The following is a 17,500-nucleotide window of genomic DNA, read 5'->3' as shown; positions in this document are numbered from 1 at the left end:
GTGTCTACATCCGATCCAGGTTGATGTGTTTGATTGGGTTATCTTCTAATAAATCACTATGTGTATAACTATAGTGCTCATCATTATTTATTAGCATTACAAATTTGACATTAAATCAGCAAATAGAATTAGCTTATCTATGAATACAAAACAGGACACTAAACACAATCTAGATTTATAGCAGCAAGCAATAAAACGCAAACTCAAAGAACAATATATGCGATCATTACAGGGTGAATTACCATATCGTTATTTTTTTTAATTGCATTATTACAAATTGAACAGACAAGAAGTCTCATTTGCAAGCGATCGACGTTGCTCAGCCAGATATGACGGATTTTAATTAGTCAGCACGCTTCAGGGAGTGCACAGAATTAAATAGTAGGAAGGGTACAAGATTTCTGACCCTGTCAAAATCGCTTCGTTCTGGTATACTCTCATCACGTCAACCTCAATCAACTCATGTATATAATTGTATTGATGGTCTAACTTTCCATCTAGCGGTGCCGGGTGTGTGATTAGGTTAATTGTGTATATACCAGAAGTGAGTGGGCTGATTAAACCAAAGCATCATGCAGGGCCAAGCAGAGGGGAACACAAGCAAAAGAGAAATCAAAAAACCGCATAACTGAGACGTTAAATTAAAAGAGTCCAAAATAATAGGATGACCACGTACAACAAAGCAAGGAGAGACAAGTGCATTTCCTTCCGTTTACCTTGTCCTGGGAGACGGCCGGGCCCAGGGGAAGCAGGGAGGGTGTGGCACCCAGGGAGAGGTCCCTGCCTTCGGGCAGCAGAGTCTGGGGAGAGGCCCCTTCCACCTGGGGGTCACGGTCCCCAACAGGGGAGCCTCCAAGGCTGTCTACTCTCTCCACAAACACCTGCAGCTGGCTGTGCAGAGCCTGCAGCCTGCTGGTCAGGGCCGCCACCAGGGGGCGCTCCGCTAGATCTGACAACTCGGACATCTGGACCACAGAAGATAAGGGAAAACAAACTAGTCATTAATCCCTGAATGGTAATCGTGGTGTTACTGCAGCATTAGGGGAAAGGACAAAAATAAGAGTATAGGAATACAAAGCGCAAACCAAACATACATGGTATATGTATAAATCACTGTAATATATCTCTATAAATGAGATTGTTTACATTTACATTTTTATTCTCGCTTTTATTTTCATTGTTATTATTTTACTTGTATACTTCATTCATTCTGAGAACACCAAACCACACAGTGAAAGCATCACTGTAATACATTCAAACCAAATCAAATCGTTATCGGACTATCTTTTGAACTGACCGGGTTCTGAGGTTTGTCCTGGTTGTCACATGACCCTGCCGGCTCCTCCTGACACACCATGTGGTAGAGGGACGAGGGAGAGAGGCAGTTGGCCTCGGTGGGAATGGTCAGCAGCTGAATCGCCATGGAGACCAGGCGAGCCTGCTCTCTCATGGCCAGCAGGGCATCATGGTCCTTGAACCGCAGGCAGGCAGGAAGTGACGTCACGGCGCTGGAGTTGTCAGCCTGTTTGCCCCTCTTGTCCCGTGTCTCCAGATGGTCGTTCTCGCCCCCTACTGGACCCTCCCGGTGTAGCGGACTGAGGAAGGGGCGAAAAGTAGAATAAATACTTTGAAAGGGGAAAGGTAACATGTCACAGCTGAAGTACGTTGAATGAATGAAGGATGAGGAGCGAAAATGTATAAGTAGCTGAAACTGTAAAAATAATCAAAGTAAAAAAACGAGTGTCTTAAAGAATTTGAACAAATCATAATACAGCTATGGAATAAGTCTATGGAATGACTGAAGAATGAGTAATGGCAATGCGTCCACGCCCAGCTAAACCTATGTTTCTAACGGACAGTCTAACCATATCCGTCTTACCTGCTGGGTAGACAGTCTGCTGCGTCGCTGGCTGGGCCGCACGTCTCCAAAGCCAGCGGTGGTAGTGTGGGCGCAGAGGAGGAAGAGGAGGAGGAGTGGGAGGAAGGCGAGTGGCAGGAGGCCAGGTCACACCGCTGCAGGTTGGACAGCAGCACGCGGTTCTCGTACTGGAGCTTCTTCACCTTGCCGTTCAGGTCCCCGATCTGGAGCCGCGCCTCCTGCATCTCCCGCTCCTGGGGCGTGGCCTCGTCGCTGATGAGCTCCGCCCCTTCCTGGACGGTGTCGCTGAGCCCGCCGTCGCTCGGCGGGGAGCCCGGGCCGCCGGGGGCGAGGGCGGGGCCGGGGGGCGGGAGCTCGGACTTGTAGCGGTTGATCTCGTTCATCAGCAGCTTGTTCTGCTCCTCCAGCTCGATCAGGGAGCGCCGCAGCAGCTCCGCCTCCTCCTCCACGAACTGCAGGTGTCGCTGGAGCTCCATCACGTTCTCGGACGAAGCCCCGCCCCCGATGACCATAGCCCCTCCTCCCAGCGAAAGCCCCGCCCCCATGTGGCCGTTCATCCCGGTGAGATCGTGAGGTTCGTCTGAGATGTAAAGAAGGAAAACACTCAGAAAGCTAGCACAGTCAAGCATATATTTCAAGGGTTTACGGTCGGCTGTCCAACCCCTCCTCACTTCTCTATCCCTATTTCCACCACTTCATTTATATTCCCTTAAATATTTGAATGCAGCTTTTGTTAGATATTTATTGTTACATTTTTTCTCGTATTCCATCCTCAGTGTGAAGTGTCTTTGACGAAACGTATCGTTACTATCACAAGTGTGATCGGTGTTCAGAGGTCGGACGGGGTCGCGGCCGCTACGTATCCTCCCCCCCGACGGAGGAGCCCGTACCTTGGGGTCCCTTCATGTCGTCCATCTCCGCCCGCAGGCCGCGGTTCTCCACCTCCAGCTCCACGATGCGACGGCTCAGCAGGTTGGCCTCCTCCTCCACCAGCTTCAGGTGAACTCTGACCTCCGCCTCGCGGGTGTGGGGCGAGTCCGCCACCTGGTGGTCGGGAGGGATAGGGGGTAGGTGATGTCACCGTTACTGGTGTGTTTACACTAGTATTGTTAGCTAGCATTACTCTCAGTACTACTAATTCAGCTTCACCTGGTGGTGAAGAGGAGAACGATGTCACGATATGTATAGTATTAGCACTGGTACTACAACTACTGCTACTCATAGTACCACTATTAGTTGTACAATTACTACTACTGCAGCTTCACCAGGTGATTGATTACTAGTACTACGACTTCTAATACCACCACCTTTATTACGACAATTACTTATACTACTGCTACTAATACTACCACTAATAGTACTGCAACTACTTCAACTAGTACTGCTGCCGCTGCTGATTCTAATACTATTACTACTACTGCTGCTACTTCTCCTACTACTACTACAACACATCCTGATAACATTAGTCCCAATGTGTGGAGGGAATCCCATTATTAGTATTATTTTTAGGCTATAACAAAATCAAGCTGCAGCAGTAGCTGCAGCCTCTATTGCTATATTGCTATCGCACAAACGGAATCGGATAAAATGGGATTCAGTGTTGTGCTTACAGAAGAGGTTGGTGCTCCACACACTGGGACTTGTGTGCTGTGTTACTAGACCTGACCAGACCACATGAAACTCGATTCGCCTTGCATGAGTTCACCCTTTCATGTCCTCCTCCTCCTCCTCCTCCTCCTCTCCATTCGAGCCGGTCTGTCTCTCACTAAAACAGTACTCCACTCTGTCGCTCACTACAACACTACTCTACTCTGTCTGCTTCTAGGCAGTTGTGAGCCTGGTTTGGTTCTGCATCGGGTTTTAGTTATGGGACCAATCACAGCCCTTGCTGCTGCGCTGCCTTGACGGAAGGTGAACATTTTTGGGAGGCGCACGTCAGGCCCTTGCGGTGGACACGTGGAGGGTCCGCCAGGACGTAACGGGTTCATAAACCCCTTGCGTTGCGTCAGCGTAGAGCCATCACTAAGCCTTGAACCACTAAGCTGTTGTCACTAAAGCACCAAAAGGGGGTCTGACCACTGAGGTCCTAAACGGTGGCTCCTCCCCTCCCCGGCCCACTCACCTCCTCCACGGTGAGGGAGGCGTCCACGTCTCCGTACAGCGACCGGTACTTGGCCAGCTCCTCCTTCATGGCCTCGCTGTCCTTCACCAGACGGGTCAGCTTCTTGCACATCAGGGCCGACTCCTCCTTAGCAAAGTGGAGCTGGCACTTCAGGTCAGCACTGTCCTCCTGCAGAGAGAGAGGGAGGGAGAGAGAGAGGGGGAGAGAGAGGGGGGGAGAGAGAGAGAGAGAGGGGAGAGGAGAGAGAGAGAGAGAGAGAGAGGGAGAGAGAGGGAGAGAGAGGGGGGGAGAGAGAGAGAGAGTGAGAGAGAGGGGGGGGAGAGAGAGAGAGAGTGAGAGAGAGGGGGGGAGAGAGAGAGAGAGAGAGAGAGAGGGGGAGAGAGAGAGAGAGAGAGGGAGACACCAGGGAGAGAGAGAGAGATTATTGAGATACAGAGAAGTTGAGAGGTTGACAGGCAGAGAGAGCGAGAGAGAGAGAGAGAGAGAGAGGGAGAGAGAGAGAGAGAGAGAGAAAGAGAGAGAGAGAGGTAGACAGACGCAGAGAGAGGGAGATAGAGAGAGATATAGGGATACATATTCAAAGATAGACATGTGTACATAGATAGGGATGGAGATACATAGAAGACAGAGAGAGACAGAAATAGAGAGAGAGAGACACATGAGCAATGGAAAGATATTGTGGCAGAAAACCAGAAAACCATAGGCACTTTGCAAACATCAATGTTTACCATTGAGTGCAAAGAGTAATAACAGCGTTCATAGGCTCGAGGCTACTGTTTCCACCTCTTTCATGCATCTGTTCTCTCTCCCTCTCCCCCCTATCTTTATATAGATTGACAGACGTCAATCTACCTCCGACTGTTTCAACATTGATGTGCTGAAGGCAGCAGTTCGGTGTCTCGTTGATTGATTAGATCTTAGTGTGTGTGTGTGTGTGTGTGTGTGTGTGTGTGTGTGTGTGTGTGTGTATGTGTGTTACCTGTGGACAGAGCTTCTTCTCTGGTTTGTTGTTTGGTCGCACCCCTCTTTTCTTCTGGGGGTTCTGCAACATAGAGAGAAAGAAATAAAGAAAGAGAGAGAGAGAGAGAGAGAGAGAGAGAGAAAGATGGAGAGAACTTAATCAATACTACATCGTTACAGATCATTCGGTATCATGACGTTATTTCACACTTTGTTAAATTCTATAGAGTATATAAAGATGAAATTCAACAGAGTATAACATCACAGACAATCTCACACTGGTTAATCCGATTATTAGGTCTTCTTGTGAGGTTTTATCACACTGTGTTAAAGCACCACTGAGCTGAGTTAGAGTATTTCACAGCATATCCCTGCCTGTGTACACAGTGACAAACATCGCTCCGAGCAGAGCATTTCAATATAATGTCTGGCAAACTCAGGATTTTTATTTTGAGGAACCGGATTAAATAGGTAACATGGCAGAGAATGGTTCTCAGGTTCAGCTATGGGCACAATCACCATGGTGTTAAGGGATAACAATGGTAAGAAATAAAGAAAGGAAGAAAGATAGATAGAAAGAACGAATAAACAAACCCAGAAAAGGGAATATAAAGGCAGAGTACCTTGGAATGGGGTTTGATATAAACAGGGAGGTATGTAGGAGGCTGTCAGATATAGTGCAAGAAAATGAAGAGAGGTGTTGACTGTTAGACAACACAGGCACGCACACCTCTGTTTCCTCAAGTGTCTGCTAGACACTGCATTAGCCTGCTCTAAATCATAAACTCCCACCGTGTTTGAAGCAATTCACACACACACACACACACACACACACACACACACACACACACACACGTAAATGAACTCACACGCATCAACCCACACCTAGTTGCAAACGGACACACACACACACACACACACACACACACACACACACACACACACACACACACACACACACACACACACACACACACCCACCCACCCACCCACACCCACACTTCGGGCACTGCGGTGTAGAGAACATTGTCTGGCCCAGTCTGTTTCCATGGAAACCAGCCACTCTCATCAGTTGGAGGGAAGCACCACAACAAAGGACCGCTCAGAGATAGGTGAGCCAGGAAAAAGGGTCTCAAGTCTGTCTGTCTGCCTGCCTGTCCATCTGTCAGGCAAACAATATATCTATCTATCTATCTGTGTAACCTCTGCTCTCTTCCCGTACGTTCATCCCTTTGTTTCATCTCTCCTCTACACTCCTCTCATTCTCTAACCATCTCTCCGTGGAAGGATATTTGTTCTGAGCAAAAAAGAGGAGTTCTCAGACATCAATGGCCCGGCCTGATAATGGATCCATTGATTGTGTCTGGAGGAGAAACACACTGGATCTGCTTATTTGAAACAAAGCTCTGTCTTTTGCCACCAACGGGAATAGTCCCAGTCACGACCGCCTCTGCAATCAGTCTTCTCAAGCACACTCCGTTCATAATGGATGGGGGTCTCGAAATTGAGCTAAGGGGAATTGATCGACTGTATCGAACAATCGACCAGTTACTTGTCTGATATCCTCAACCTCTCAAGGCTTTTACATGTGCTCGGGGGATAGCAGAATGTGAGCAATACAAAAGCGTCTGCAGCATCCATGCAGAATCATGCTGAGACCTTAAGTGCTTTTCAATAAGCTGCAGCCTTTTTTGCCCTGAAAGTCTTCATGTAGTGTTTTAAAGTTTATAATAATGATTGATGATGTTGCCTGGGACTCACTCTTTCTCTCTATATCCACGTTTCTACCTTGGAACGTTACCTTGGAACGAGTAACCTTTGCAAGAACTAAGTGTGTTCGCACTGCAGGGACCAGAGTCTAAATTGATTATTTTGCCCCCAGAAATGTCCCTGCCTGGGGGTAGGAGCTGCAAACCTACTGTTTTTCAACTCACTTAGATCTGCAGTTGTCTAAATCACACACACTTATTGCATCCGTAGTGGTTAACTTTATTCATATAATTATCTCCCTCTGTTATATGTGTTGATCATTCATCTTGATAGCAGTTGGATACAAATCTACTCCGAAATCATATTCCCTGGCTATATGAGGTTGAGGATTGGATCCATCTGTCTTTTTCACTCTATTCAGCACCGCCTAATTCTCCCCTCCCCACACACACACACACACACACACACACACACACCTCACTACATTCCACTGTCCGGTGCTGTGCCAAGCAGATGTAACTGCCCTGTAAACAATGCCCCATTGCCCTCCCTAGCCTTCTCTCTCTCTCTCTCTCTCTCTCTCTCTCTCTCTCTCTCTGCCTGTCTACCTCTCAACTTCTCTGTATCTCAATAATCTCTCTCTCTCTGTCTCTCTCTCTCTCTCTCTCTCTCTCTCTCTCTCTCTCTCTCTCTATTACACTTCATAAACCAGCCTTTCGTCATGTTGTGTATCTCCTGCCTTCGGAGGATACCCATATTATGTGTATAAAGTGTTCAGAAAGAGGCAGTAGCAGCCCAGAATTGGGAATCTATCTTTGCTATCGTGTGAGAGCTATCTTTGCTTTACACGGGGAATGGGTTAGCCTAGCGATTGTAATACTTGCACTTGGTTCTATGAACATCTTTACTGTACCGACAGTGATATATTGCTTCACTTCTTATGACAAATGTACTAATTGTAACAAATGCACTTAATGTAAGTCGCTTTAGATAAAAGCGTCTGCTAAATGCCCAAAATGTAAATGTAAATGGAATCATTAAATGATTGGCGCAAAAACGTGGACAGACACACACACAACAGCACACACAAGCACACACTTACACACGTGCATGGTACGCACACATTTCTTCTTATGTTTCCCTGGTCTCTAGAGGTAAACACCAGAGGCCAAAAATGTGTGTTATCAGATGACACACAGCTTCCCAAACTCCCCCGGTGAGGGAGGGGGAGAGAGAGAGAGAGAGAGAGAGAGAGAGAGAGAGAGAGAGAGAGAGAGAGAGAGAGAGAGAGAGAGAAGAGAGAGGGCGAGGCAGAAAAGGAGCGAGGTGATGCAGTTTAGGCGGCCGTTTGTCCAACCCTGCATGCGGTGACAGTAATAATAATAATATTAATAGTGATAAACCTCAGGTCACTAAAGTATGGGCATATGAATGATTAGCTGTAAGTACTTCGACATTGTAGGCCGCTGGACAGGAGCCAGAGGGCAAAGGTGTCTTTATACAGTACGCTGTTATGGGCGAAGACAGGAAGGAGATTTAACAGCCATGCCGGTCCCGCCCCATCTCAAGGGTGAGGAGACGATGGACGGTCGGAGAGAGAGAGTGTGTGTGTGTGTGTGTGTGTGTGTGTGTGTGTGTGTGTGTGTGTGTGTGTGTGTGTGAGAGAGAGACCGAGAGCGCGAGAGAGAGGTTAGTGTTCCCTCTTTATGTTGTATTACCGCAGCCAGAGAGAGTGAGAGAGAACAAGTTGACAGGCAGAGTTAAAGTGATTTGCTCTAAGTGTCCTGTACCAGGGTCAGCTGATCTTGTAAACTCTTCAAATCATAGTGATGTTCGCTTCTTGTGGTTGGAACACACGCACACACACAAATACACACACGCACACACTCACGGTGAGGCCCTGAGATTCTGTGAGCCTTCATCATTGTCATCATCATCACGGTCTAAGTGGTAGTCACTGGAACAATGAGGGCATCCAAAACACACAAGTGATTGTATAAGCAGTTTGTGTATGTGCATGTGTGTGTGTGTGTGTGTGTGTGTGTGTGTGTGTGTGTGTGTGTGTGTGTGTGTGTGTGTGTGTGTGTGTGTGTGTCTCTTTGTATACACCTGTCAACGCCTCGCCTTTCAAAATCGGTAATCAATTATTAATAAAATAATGAGTTTTGATTTTTAAGATAATTATTAACGCTCTCACTCTCTGTCTCTCACACTCGGTCACTCAGTCTCTCTGTCTCACACTCTATCTGTGTGTGTGTGCGTTCCTTCACGGCTACTGCTTATTTAGCCAGTGTGTGTTCAGTTTGTGAGTTGGTGCCCTTGAACAAATTAACCGGTTGAAATATGATCTCAAAGCATAATATTCCTCTGAATTATTCATGTGTCCATGCACGTGTCCCTGTGTGTCCATGTCGATTGGATGTGCTGCATGAAGTATTTTAAAGAGTGTGTTTCCTACTTTATGTGTTTGTATGTGTATGTCCGTGTTCACACGTGCATGTGTGTGTGTATGTGTGCGTGTATATTCTTTAATGTGTGTATGTGCGTTGTTTTTTCTTTGTGCACGAAAAAGGCCATGCTGGGACAATTGGCTGAAAGAGACGTGTGTGTTTTGTTCTCTGGTGTGTGTGTGTGTGTGTGTGTGTGTGTGTGTGTGTGTGTGTGTGTCTGTGTCCTTTCTTTTCTTCTCCTCTCCTTTCCTCTCCCCAAGGTCTTATTGCCCCCAGTGTTTTGTTACCGTAATAACCTGTGAGGTGCACAAATGACATTTACATAACATGTTACCATAGCGACTGCTTCCTTTTGCCGACCCTTGCAGGAAACATGGAGGATTAGCAAGCGAGATACAGAGAGAGAGAGAGAGAGAGAGAGAGAGAGAGAGAGAGAGAGGCTGTGTGTGTGCATGCATGTACATGTTTGTTTGTGTGTGCATGTTTGTGTTTGCGTGTGTGTTTGCGTGTATGTGTGTGTGTGTACAAGAACATACAGGAAAAAGCAGAACAGAAAGCAGGAAGTAGTGCTGGAAGCCTATCATTACATCAAGCTATTCATGGCTTCAAGCCACTTTTGACAATATTATCATATAATATTATCATACAACATTATTATCATGGCATATAATATTATCATCATATTATCTAACCTCATCATGCCGGTTATTTTGCCTGTGGAAAGCAAAATCTTTAGTGCAGAACCAAGGCCAGCTCTGTGACCTTTAAATGGCACTTCAAAGAGGCAGGGAACAGACACAGGCAGGAAAAGCACAAAAAATGTCTCATACACAAACACAGACACACCATCACAACACATAAAATACACAAACACAGACACACCGTCACAACACATAAAATACACAAACACATGGGGCAGACCACAGACCTTCTATCGGTCTGCCTGTCAGTTTAAACCCTCTGACACGAGAGAGAGAGAGAGAGAGAGAGAGAGAGAGAGAGAGAGACAGAGAGAGAGACAAGAGAGACGAGAGAGAGGGAGAGAAGAGAGACAAGAGAGACGAGAGAGAGAGAGAGAGACAGAGAGAGACAAGAGAGACGAGAGAGAGAGAGAGAGAGCGAGAGAGAGAGAGAGAGTGAGAGAGAGAGAAAGAGAGCGAGAGACAGAGAGAGAGAGACAAGAGAGATGAGAGAGAGAGAGAGAGAGAGAGAGAGAGAGCGAGTGAGAGAGAGAGCGAGATGAGAAAGACGCACTACCAAGTCAGTTCCTGGCCGCAGGGCCTTAAGGGCCTCCTTAGTTTAGACTTTGGATACGCTTCAGCAGCTAATATAACACAAGCCAGTATCAAGCCAGGCGAATCCCTCTGGGACTAGAAGTCATTCCAGACCTCAACCTTTTCAGATTAACCGCTTGCCGACGGGTCGCCTTCTGCTAACGCACCCAGTGAATCCTGGTAAACACACAAACAAGTCTCTGGGGGGGGGGGGGGGGGGGTTCTGCAGCCTCCATAACCTCCGCAGCGGGGGGATTTCCGTTTAATAAGCCGTGGCTGACTTTGACTCCGCGTGAGGGGGGCGCAGACGGCGGGTGGGCCCGTGTTGTGGAGCCGGGGACAGACGCCGTCCGTCCAGGCCTGTTATGTGTTCACAGGAGCAGCTGATGTGATAATTGCAGATGACACCGTCCTGACACTCGCCCCGTTTGATGCAACACAACTGGTTTCTTGGGACTGGGATTACACACACACACACTTACACACGATAGGCACTGGTGAACACTCACGTGCACACACACACACACAAACTGTAACTGCACAGACAGAAGTAATCAATCCAAAACTGGGAATCAGTGAATTATTGATAAAAGCTGGACTGTGACTGCATACGAGTTCATCTTCATATACATTTATATGTATATATATACATACATATATACATGCATTTTCTAATACTCTCCTTTTCATGTTTCTTTTATATGACATCTCCTTGAACGGGTATAGTGTGAGACCCGTCTTTAACTCAGACATTTCGATGGGGCCATTTTCATGTAATAGAATATCAAATGGTCCACGGTGGTTATGAAACCATCCTACTGTAACTCTATATCACTACATAATAACTGGTATCTGGGCGGTCACAACTTAAGAGTTGAGATATGGACAGTCATTTGCGCTGGGAGGCTACAGGGTGGGAGTGTGTTTGAGTGTGTGTGTGTCTGTGTGTGTGCAATGGTTCAATAGTGTCCCCTAACATCAGGCCAGAGGACGGAGATCAATTTCCTTTACTGCTTCCTTTACTGCTGAACTCTGTGTGTATATGTGTTGGAACGACACACATGCATGTGCACGTGTATGTGTATATATGTATGTGTGTGTGTGTGTGTATGTGTATATGTATGTTTGTGTGTATGTGTACGTGTGTGTGTGTGCGTGTGTTCATGTATTTCTGGATAGCTGCTCTCGGAGCAATGTGCAATGCCAACGTTCCATTTCAAAAAGGTTCACTATTCACGTTGGATTCACACTGACGCAATTCCACGACATTGGCTAGTGCGAAAGAGATCTCCTCACCACGGACAGAAGAAAAGACGGACGTACGATGCGAGAGAAAAGGAGCAAGAGAAGCAAAATGTTCATCGATCACCTGATAACCATCATGGCTCCCAGTATCCTGCAGCAAGGTCAGACCAGAGCCAGTGATAACAGAAACACAGATACAGAGAGAGAGAGAGAGAGAGAGAGAGAGAGAAAGAGAGGACACACACACATAAATAATATATGAGTGTATAAGACAAATAAAACATCCCTATGGATAAGCGGAGGAGAGAGGGGAATCAGATGCAGTGAACAGAACGCATCAGCAGAAGAGACAGTGAGACATAGAAAAAGAGAGGAGGGTAAAAAGAGAAGGGGGGAGGGAGAAACTGTCTCTCCACTGTCACACAGTGAACTGTAGAATTAAATCGTGGAACCGCCATTATGGGAACAATGGGATACGCTGAGCAGAATAACACATAACACACACACTGCCATAGAGGGCGAGAATAGCTTTCTTACAAAAAGGCCCTGCAGCAGCAAAAAGCAGCACACTTTATTAATGCTCCTCTTTAGAAAGGGTACAGTGTAACTCCTGAGCCTGGAGACAATACCTTACAGAAGCACACATAATGGACCTCTACCATACAGTAAGCCCACATTAACGGTGGGCTAAAGTTTGACGGGCTGTAGCAGGGAGCTGTTCCGCTCTGGGAGAGAGAAGAACAAAGGAATGATGAGGGAACAAAAATAATAATCATCCTGCCGTGAAAGAGCAGCGAAGACACATTCAATCGCGGTAAGAGATAGAATCCAATCCCCTCCTATCTGATGGGGCCCGCGTTAAGCCCAGGGTGTTAAAATTGAGATGGATCAGACAGAGATGGATGGATACTCTAGAGTCTAGGTAGGCAGTGGGCCTTGAGGGTGCTGTCCCCAAACGGTGAGGGCTTCTCAGGTTTCAGAGTGGGTACAGTAGCCCAACACATCAACATCTGACTCTGGCCAAGGAGTCGACAGCGGCTGTCGCATGTTATTGCATCGCATTAGCGCCGGTAACCATAGCAACTGTGGCACAGCCGTGGCAGCTCCCCCCCCCACGACGCCGGGGTCCCAGCGGAGCTCCTGCCGGTAGTGCAGCAGCGTCCACGTCCCCACTTCCACCGCGCTGATCCCCGGCAGCACACTGATGATGTCACTCACAGAGGCCTCATTTAGAACAGGGAAGTGGATATAAAGAGAGAGGAGAGGGGGAGAGGGAGGGAGAGAGGGGAAGGGTGCACGAGGGAGGGGGAGAGGGAGAGAGGGAGGGAGGGGGAGAGGGAGAGGGAGAGAGGGAGAGAGAGAGAGAGAGAGAGAGAGAGATGCTGTAGAGGGAGTGCAGGAGGGGGAGGAGAGGAAAGGAGCCGTGGTAACAAAGTAAAATAATAAAGGTGCTACACTGAAGAACAAAACGACATGGAGAGAGCAAAAGAGAAAGAAAGCAAATGTCTCTTTGGCCATAAGGACCTTGGCCCAGGTTAATTATAGAGCTACTCAGCCACGTTGAGGGTGAGAAAAAGAGTCAGAGAGAGAGAGAGCCGTTCTGTGTGTGTGTGCGTGTGTGTATCCGGTGGAGAGACAGAGAGAGCGCAATGAACAAAAGAGAGAAGAGTGGTTTGAAATTAAATGCAAGTCTTTTATAACAGTATGTCATAATGCTAGCAAATATAAATAGTTTAAAAAAAAAAGTGTGGGAATGTGTTTTCTGTGTCCTATTTGCATTTGTGTTAAGGTTTGCCAAAGCATGTCTGCACATGACACAGAGCTACCAAAACCACCGAGCATCACTCACTTGTAAATACAAGTAATTTAGAGGAAAACTGGACTGTCCTCTTTTTAAAAGCTGTCCGACAACCGTTTAGAAAGGCTGCTATTACTGACGTTTCTTTCTACTTCATCAGTGGCTTGGCTGGTGTCTTTATAAACCTGAACCGCAGTTGTAAGAAAATACAAGGAAAACACACTGGCTGCCCTATTAAGCAAAAAGAAGGATAAAAATAAATAAAATGGTGGACATGACTCAGTCTGTGAAGCTGTCTAGGCTTGACTGGCTGCGCCTCAGTGTTTCAGTAAGCTGCTAAACCAGGGCTGGGGCAGTGACTACGGTGCCAGCGCTGGCACCCTACTTCGCCCGGCTCCTGGGTGTGACTCCCTAACGCCCTGACGAGTCTCGACGCACTTGTAGCACATCTCGTGCACACTTAAACCCAGGGAATCAGGATTAGGGTCTAAGTTTAGCTCTTCGGTTTGGAATAGTTAGGTTTAGCTAATGGTTGTCTCTGTCACGTCAGAGTTCAGGTTTTGGGTTTGAGGTGGTTCGTTTGAGGTATTGGGTTAGAGATAGCGTACAGGCGTTACAAAAGGTTGGAAAGGCAATGTGGACGCAAGGATTGCTGTGGTGTGGATCAGAGCGATGCTACTGATCTGTGAGGCTGCTTGTGCCCACATGGGCTTTCAGCAGGGTTAGCCTGATAGCTATAAACGATAAAGAAAACAAAGACATGATAAAAACCATACTAAACGTTTCTTTATATGTGTACCAGAACCTTAGGCCATGAAAAACGATGGTCATGGTATAGGACCCAAATTATATTTTACGATGGCTATGAAAGGTTAGAGCGTTGTTTGGTGGTTACTGTTTGAAGATGTGTGTAGCTTACCGACAAGATGTTGGTCTGCTAAGCACATCACTGGAGACACCAGGATGCATAATTAATGTGTAATTTAAGAGTGCTCTATGCAGAGTGGACACACGTACACTCACACAGCTAAATGCACACATACGAAAAACAAAAGCACACAAGTAGTACATTTTTGGCACACACATGTAAGAACACACATATAAATCAAATAGATCAAAAAGTATCTAACCCAGACAACATATCTGATCTAAGGAGCAATTAATCTCCAAGTCTTTAAGAGCTTTGGAGGAACATTCTGTGTGCGTGTGTGTGTGTGTCGGTGTGTGTGTGTGTGTGTGTGTGTGTGTGTGTTTGTGTGGTTGGAGCTTTTAGAAAAACCCCAGGGTGCCTCTTGTCAATCTCTAGACACAACCAAACGATTCAACAGCCCTTTCATGGTGGAGATGTCTGGAGGGGTGAAGTGTGTGTGTGTGTGTGTTTGTGTGTTTTTGTGTGTGTGTGGGGGGGGGGGGGCAGAATGTGGGCGAGGGAGGCTGTAACAAAGAATAACAGAGATGGGGGAGGTAAGAGAGAGGGGGGAGAGGGCAGGTGTCCACATATTCCCAATCTGCTCTCTATGTACTTTTCTGCTCTTCTTCCCTTGTAGCAACATGCACACACATTCACAGTAACACATAAAACACTGACACACCTCTGCAACAAGAATACATTATCAGACAAAAACTAATGAGAGATATAAGGTCTTCCTGAATTATCTCTTGGAATATCGAAATTCTAACAAATATCCATGGGAGAAATGTAATATCATGGTTTGATATTTGATCAAATTTAAATGAATACATTTTAGAAGGTCGAAGGTACAAATTGTAAATGTGTTCATAGGTGTGTACGCAGCATGTATATTGTGTTGTTTATTCCTTCCCATGTGCAGTGTTAGCACTTCACTCCTATGTTGTGCTAACCATGTGTTTGTGTGAACAGTTAAATGATCACATGAACTTCACCGCAGGTGTACACATGTATGATGCATGATGCTATGCATTTCCCTGTATGTGTGTGTGTGTGTGTGTGTGTGTGTGTGTGTGTGTGTGTGTGTGTCTTTCCCAGGGGAACCTCCTAACTCCGACCAAGAATTACTCTCGGCTCCATTCCTTTGTCCTCTCTCTCTCTCTCTCTCTCTCTCTCTCTCTCTCTCTCTCTCTCTCTCTCTCTCTCTCTCTCTCTCTCTCTCTCTCTCAAACACCTCTAATCCTTGCCTCAATATATCATTCCATGCGTATCTCATTCTTTCACTTCCTCATATGCACTGTAACCATGTTGCCATATTTATATATATATAGATGATATATATATATGGATTATTTGTCACATTTCTTCAATATAGGATTTATAACCCCACAGCCTCTTCTTTTCCAACACATCTCAAATGCATTTCTTCTTTATCCCCTCTCCTTTTCCACAATCATTCATCCATTCATCAATTCATCCATCCACCCATCTCCAACCCTCCTGTGATAGTCTCCTCTAACCTGCGGACCTGCAGCGTTTTCCTCTGCAGGTCTTCCGCCTCTTCTCCTATCTCTTATCCAGCAGGCTGACCCAGATAGAGCTAACAAGCTGTAGCGGGGATGACCCATTTAACAGCACGCCTAGCTGCACCATCTCAGGCCCTGGCTCGGGCCCCTGGCTCGGGCCCCGGCTCGGGCCCCGGCTCAGCAGATCTGCAGCCCTGACACCGACACTCTCCTCGTTAGCCCAGGAACATACCTGGACCTTCTCTTACAGATACTGACAGACAGAGAGAAAACTGACAGAGAGACGGGCTGAGATACAGGAATAGACTGTGAGAGACAAACTGACAGAGAAACACAGACTGAGAGAGAGACAGACTGACAGAGAGACGGGTTGAGACAGAGGAATAGACTGACAGAGAGAGAGACAGACTGACAGAGAGAGACAGACTTACAGAGAGACAGACTGATAGAGAGTCAGGGAGAAGATGACTAATATCTATTCTTTTGTATTTTTATGTATACATAATTACCAAAAATAATATCTACTCTATTCTAGTGTATAACTTGACACTACATTTTAATACAGTGCAGCAGACAGCGTGTAAAAGATAAATGCAGGAAAGAATATAAATAGAGAACCAGGAGGAAGGGAACAAGAACATAAAGATGCTATCACTTCTATGCAACCCAGCCTTCAGGAAAAGGAAAACCCAGCACAGTATTACACAATGCACCATCACACTGTCTGCCTAGTGCCTACTAGTGTAAATATGTATTAGCATATATTTACATGCACACACTGTATGCTACACAATACAATACAATGACTTCTGTCTGCAGTAATAAAACATAATGAGGGAACACTAACTTCACCCACTATCCCACAATACCCACACTGAAGTTTTCAAGTACACCTATAGATGCTCATTGACTAGGCATTGGATCAGTCACACAAAGTTGATACAAGCACAGATGTTTCAGGCACATGCAAACTCACACACACGCACACACAAACACAGACACACACACACACACACACAAACACACACACACACACATAGATCCTCTATTTTGGTAGTGGAAGGTACATACATTCCTTTGAGGGTAGGCAAAGGTTACACACTGACGCACACACACGTACACACACACTCACACTGAACTTCTCCACACAATGGGCAGGACTTCCTGTGCGTCGAGAACAAAACGGCACAGACTGAGGCCAGACTGGCTGAGTGTAGGAGATCCAAGAACCAGTATACACACACACACACTCACACACAAACATACAAGCATACACACACACACACACACAGACACACACACACACACACACACACAGACACACACACACACATACAAACACACACACACACCCAAACTAAAACACACACACACACATACACACACACACACACACACACACACACGCGCAAACAGCAGACCATCGAATGAGCACAGGAATAGTAAGATGGAATCAAGAACCAACCTATTTGGAGAGGTTGGTCTAATTTTAGTGGCACAACACATTAGCATACATTAGCACACACACAAACTAGGGCAAAGGATGACCTTCAGGTGAAATGCATAGTAAGTATTACAGACAACGAGAGTGAGAGAGAGAGAGAGAGAGAGAGAGAGAGAGAGAGA

General features: G+C 46.4%; 1 protein-coding gene across 2 annotated transcripts in view; it reads right to left on the bottom strand.

Annotated features, from left to right (window-relative positions):
- Positions 1 to 17,500, bottom strand: part of mtcl2 (microtubule crosslinking factor 2) — a 44,186-nt gene that overhangs the window by 13,255 nt on the left and 13,431 nt on the right. For both annotated transcript variants that reach the window (XM_079737553.1, XM_079737554.1), the window contains exons 5-10: positions 4,981 to 5,043; positions 4,002 to 4,169; positions 2,770 to 2,923; positions 1,880 to 2,459; positions 1,298 to 1,595; positions 717 to 965 (exon numbers count right to left, since the gene is read on the bottom strand). In XM_079737553.1, coding sequence (XP_079593679.1) covers positions 717 to 965; positions 1,298 to 1,595; positions 1,880 to 2,459; positions 2,770 to 2,923; positions 4,002 to 4,169; positions 4,981 to 5,043 — 1,512 coding nt within the window. The remainder of the gene's footprint in view (positions 1 to 716; positions 966 to 1,297; positions 1,596 to 1,879; positions 2,460 to 2,769; positions 2,924 to 4,001; positions 4,170 to 4,980; positions 5,044 to 17,500) is intronic.

Source organism: Pollachius pollachius (assembly GCF_949987615.1).
Source record: "Pollachius pollachius genome assembly, chromosome: 6".
NCBI classification, from domain to species: Eukaryota; Metazoa; Chordata; class Actinopteri; order Gadiformes; family Gadidae; genus Pollachius; species Pollachius pollachius.
The sequence above is the reverse complement of the archived record's forward strand: the minus strand, read 5'-3'. Positions and strand labels throughout refer to the sequence as shown.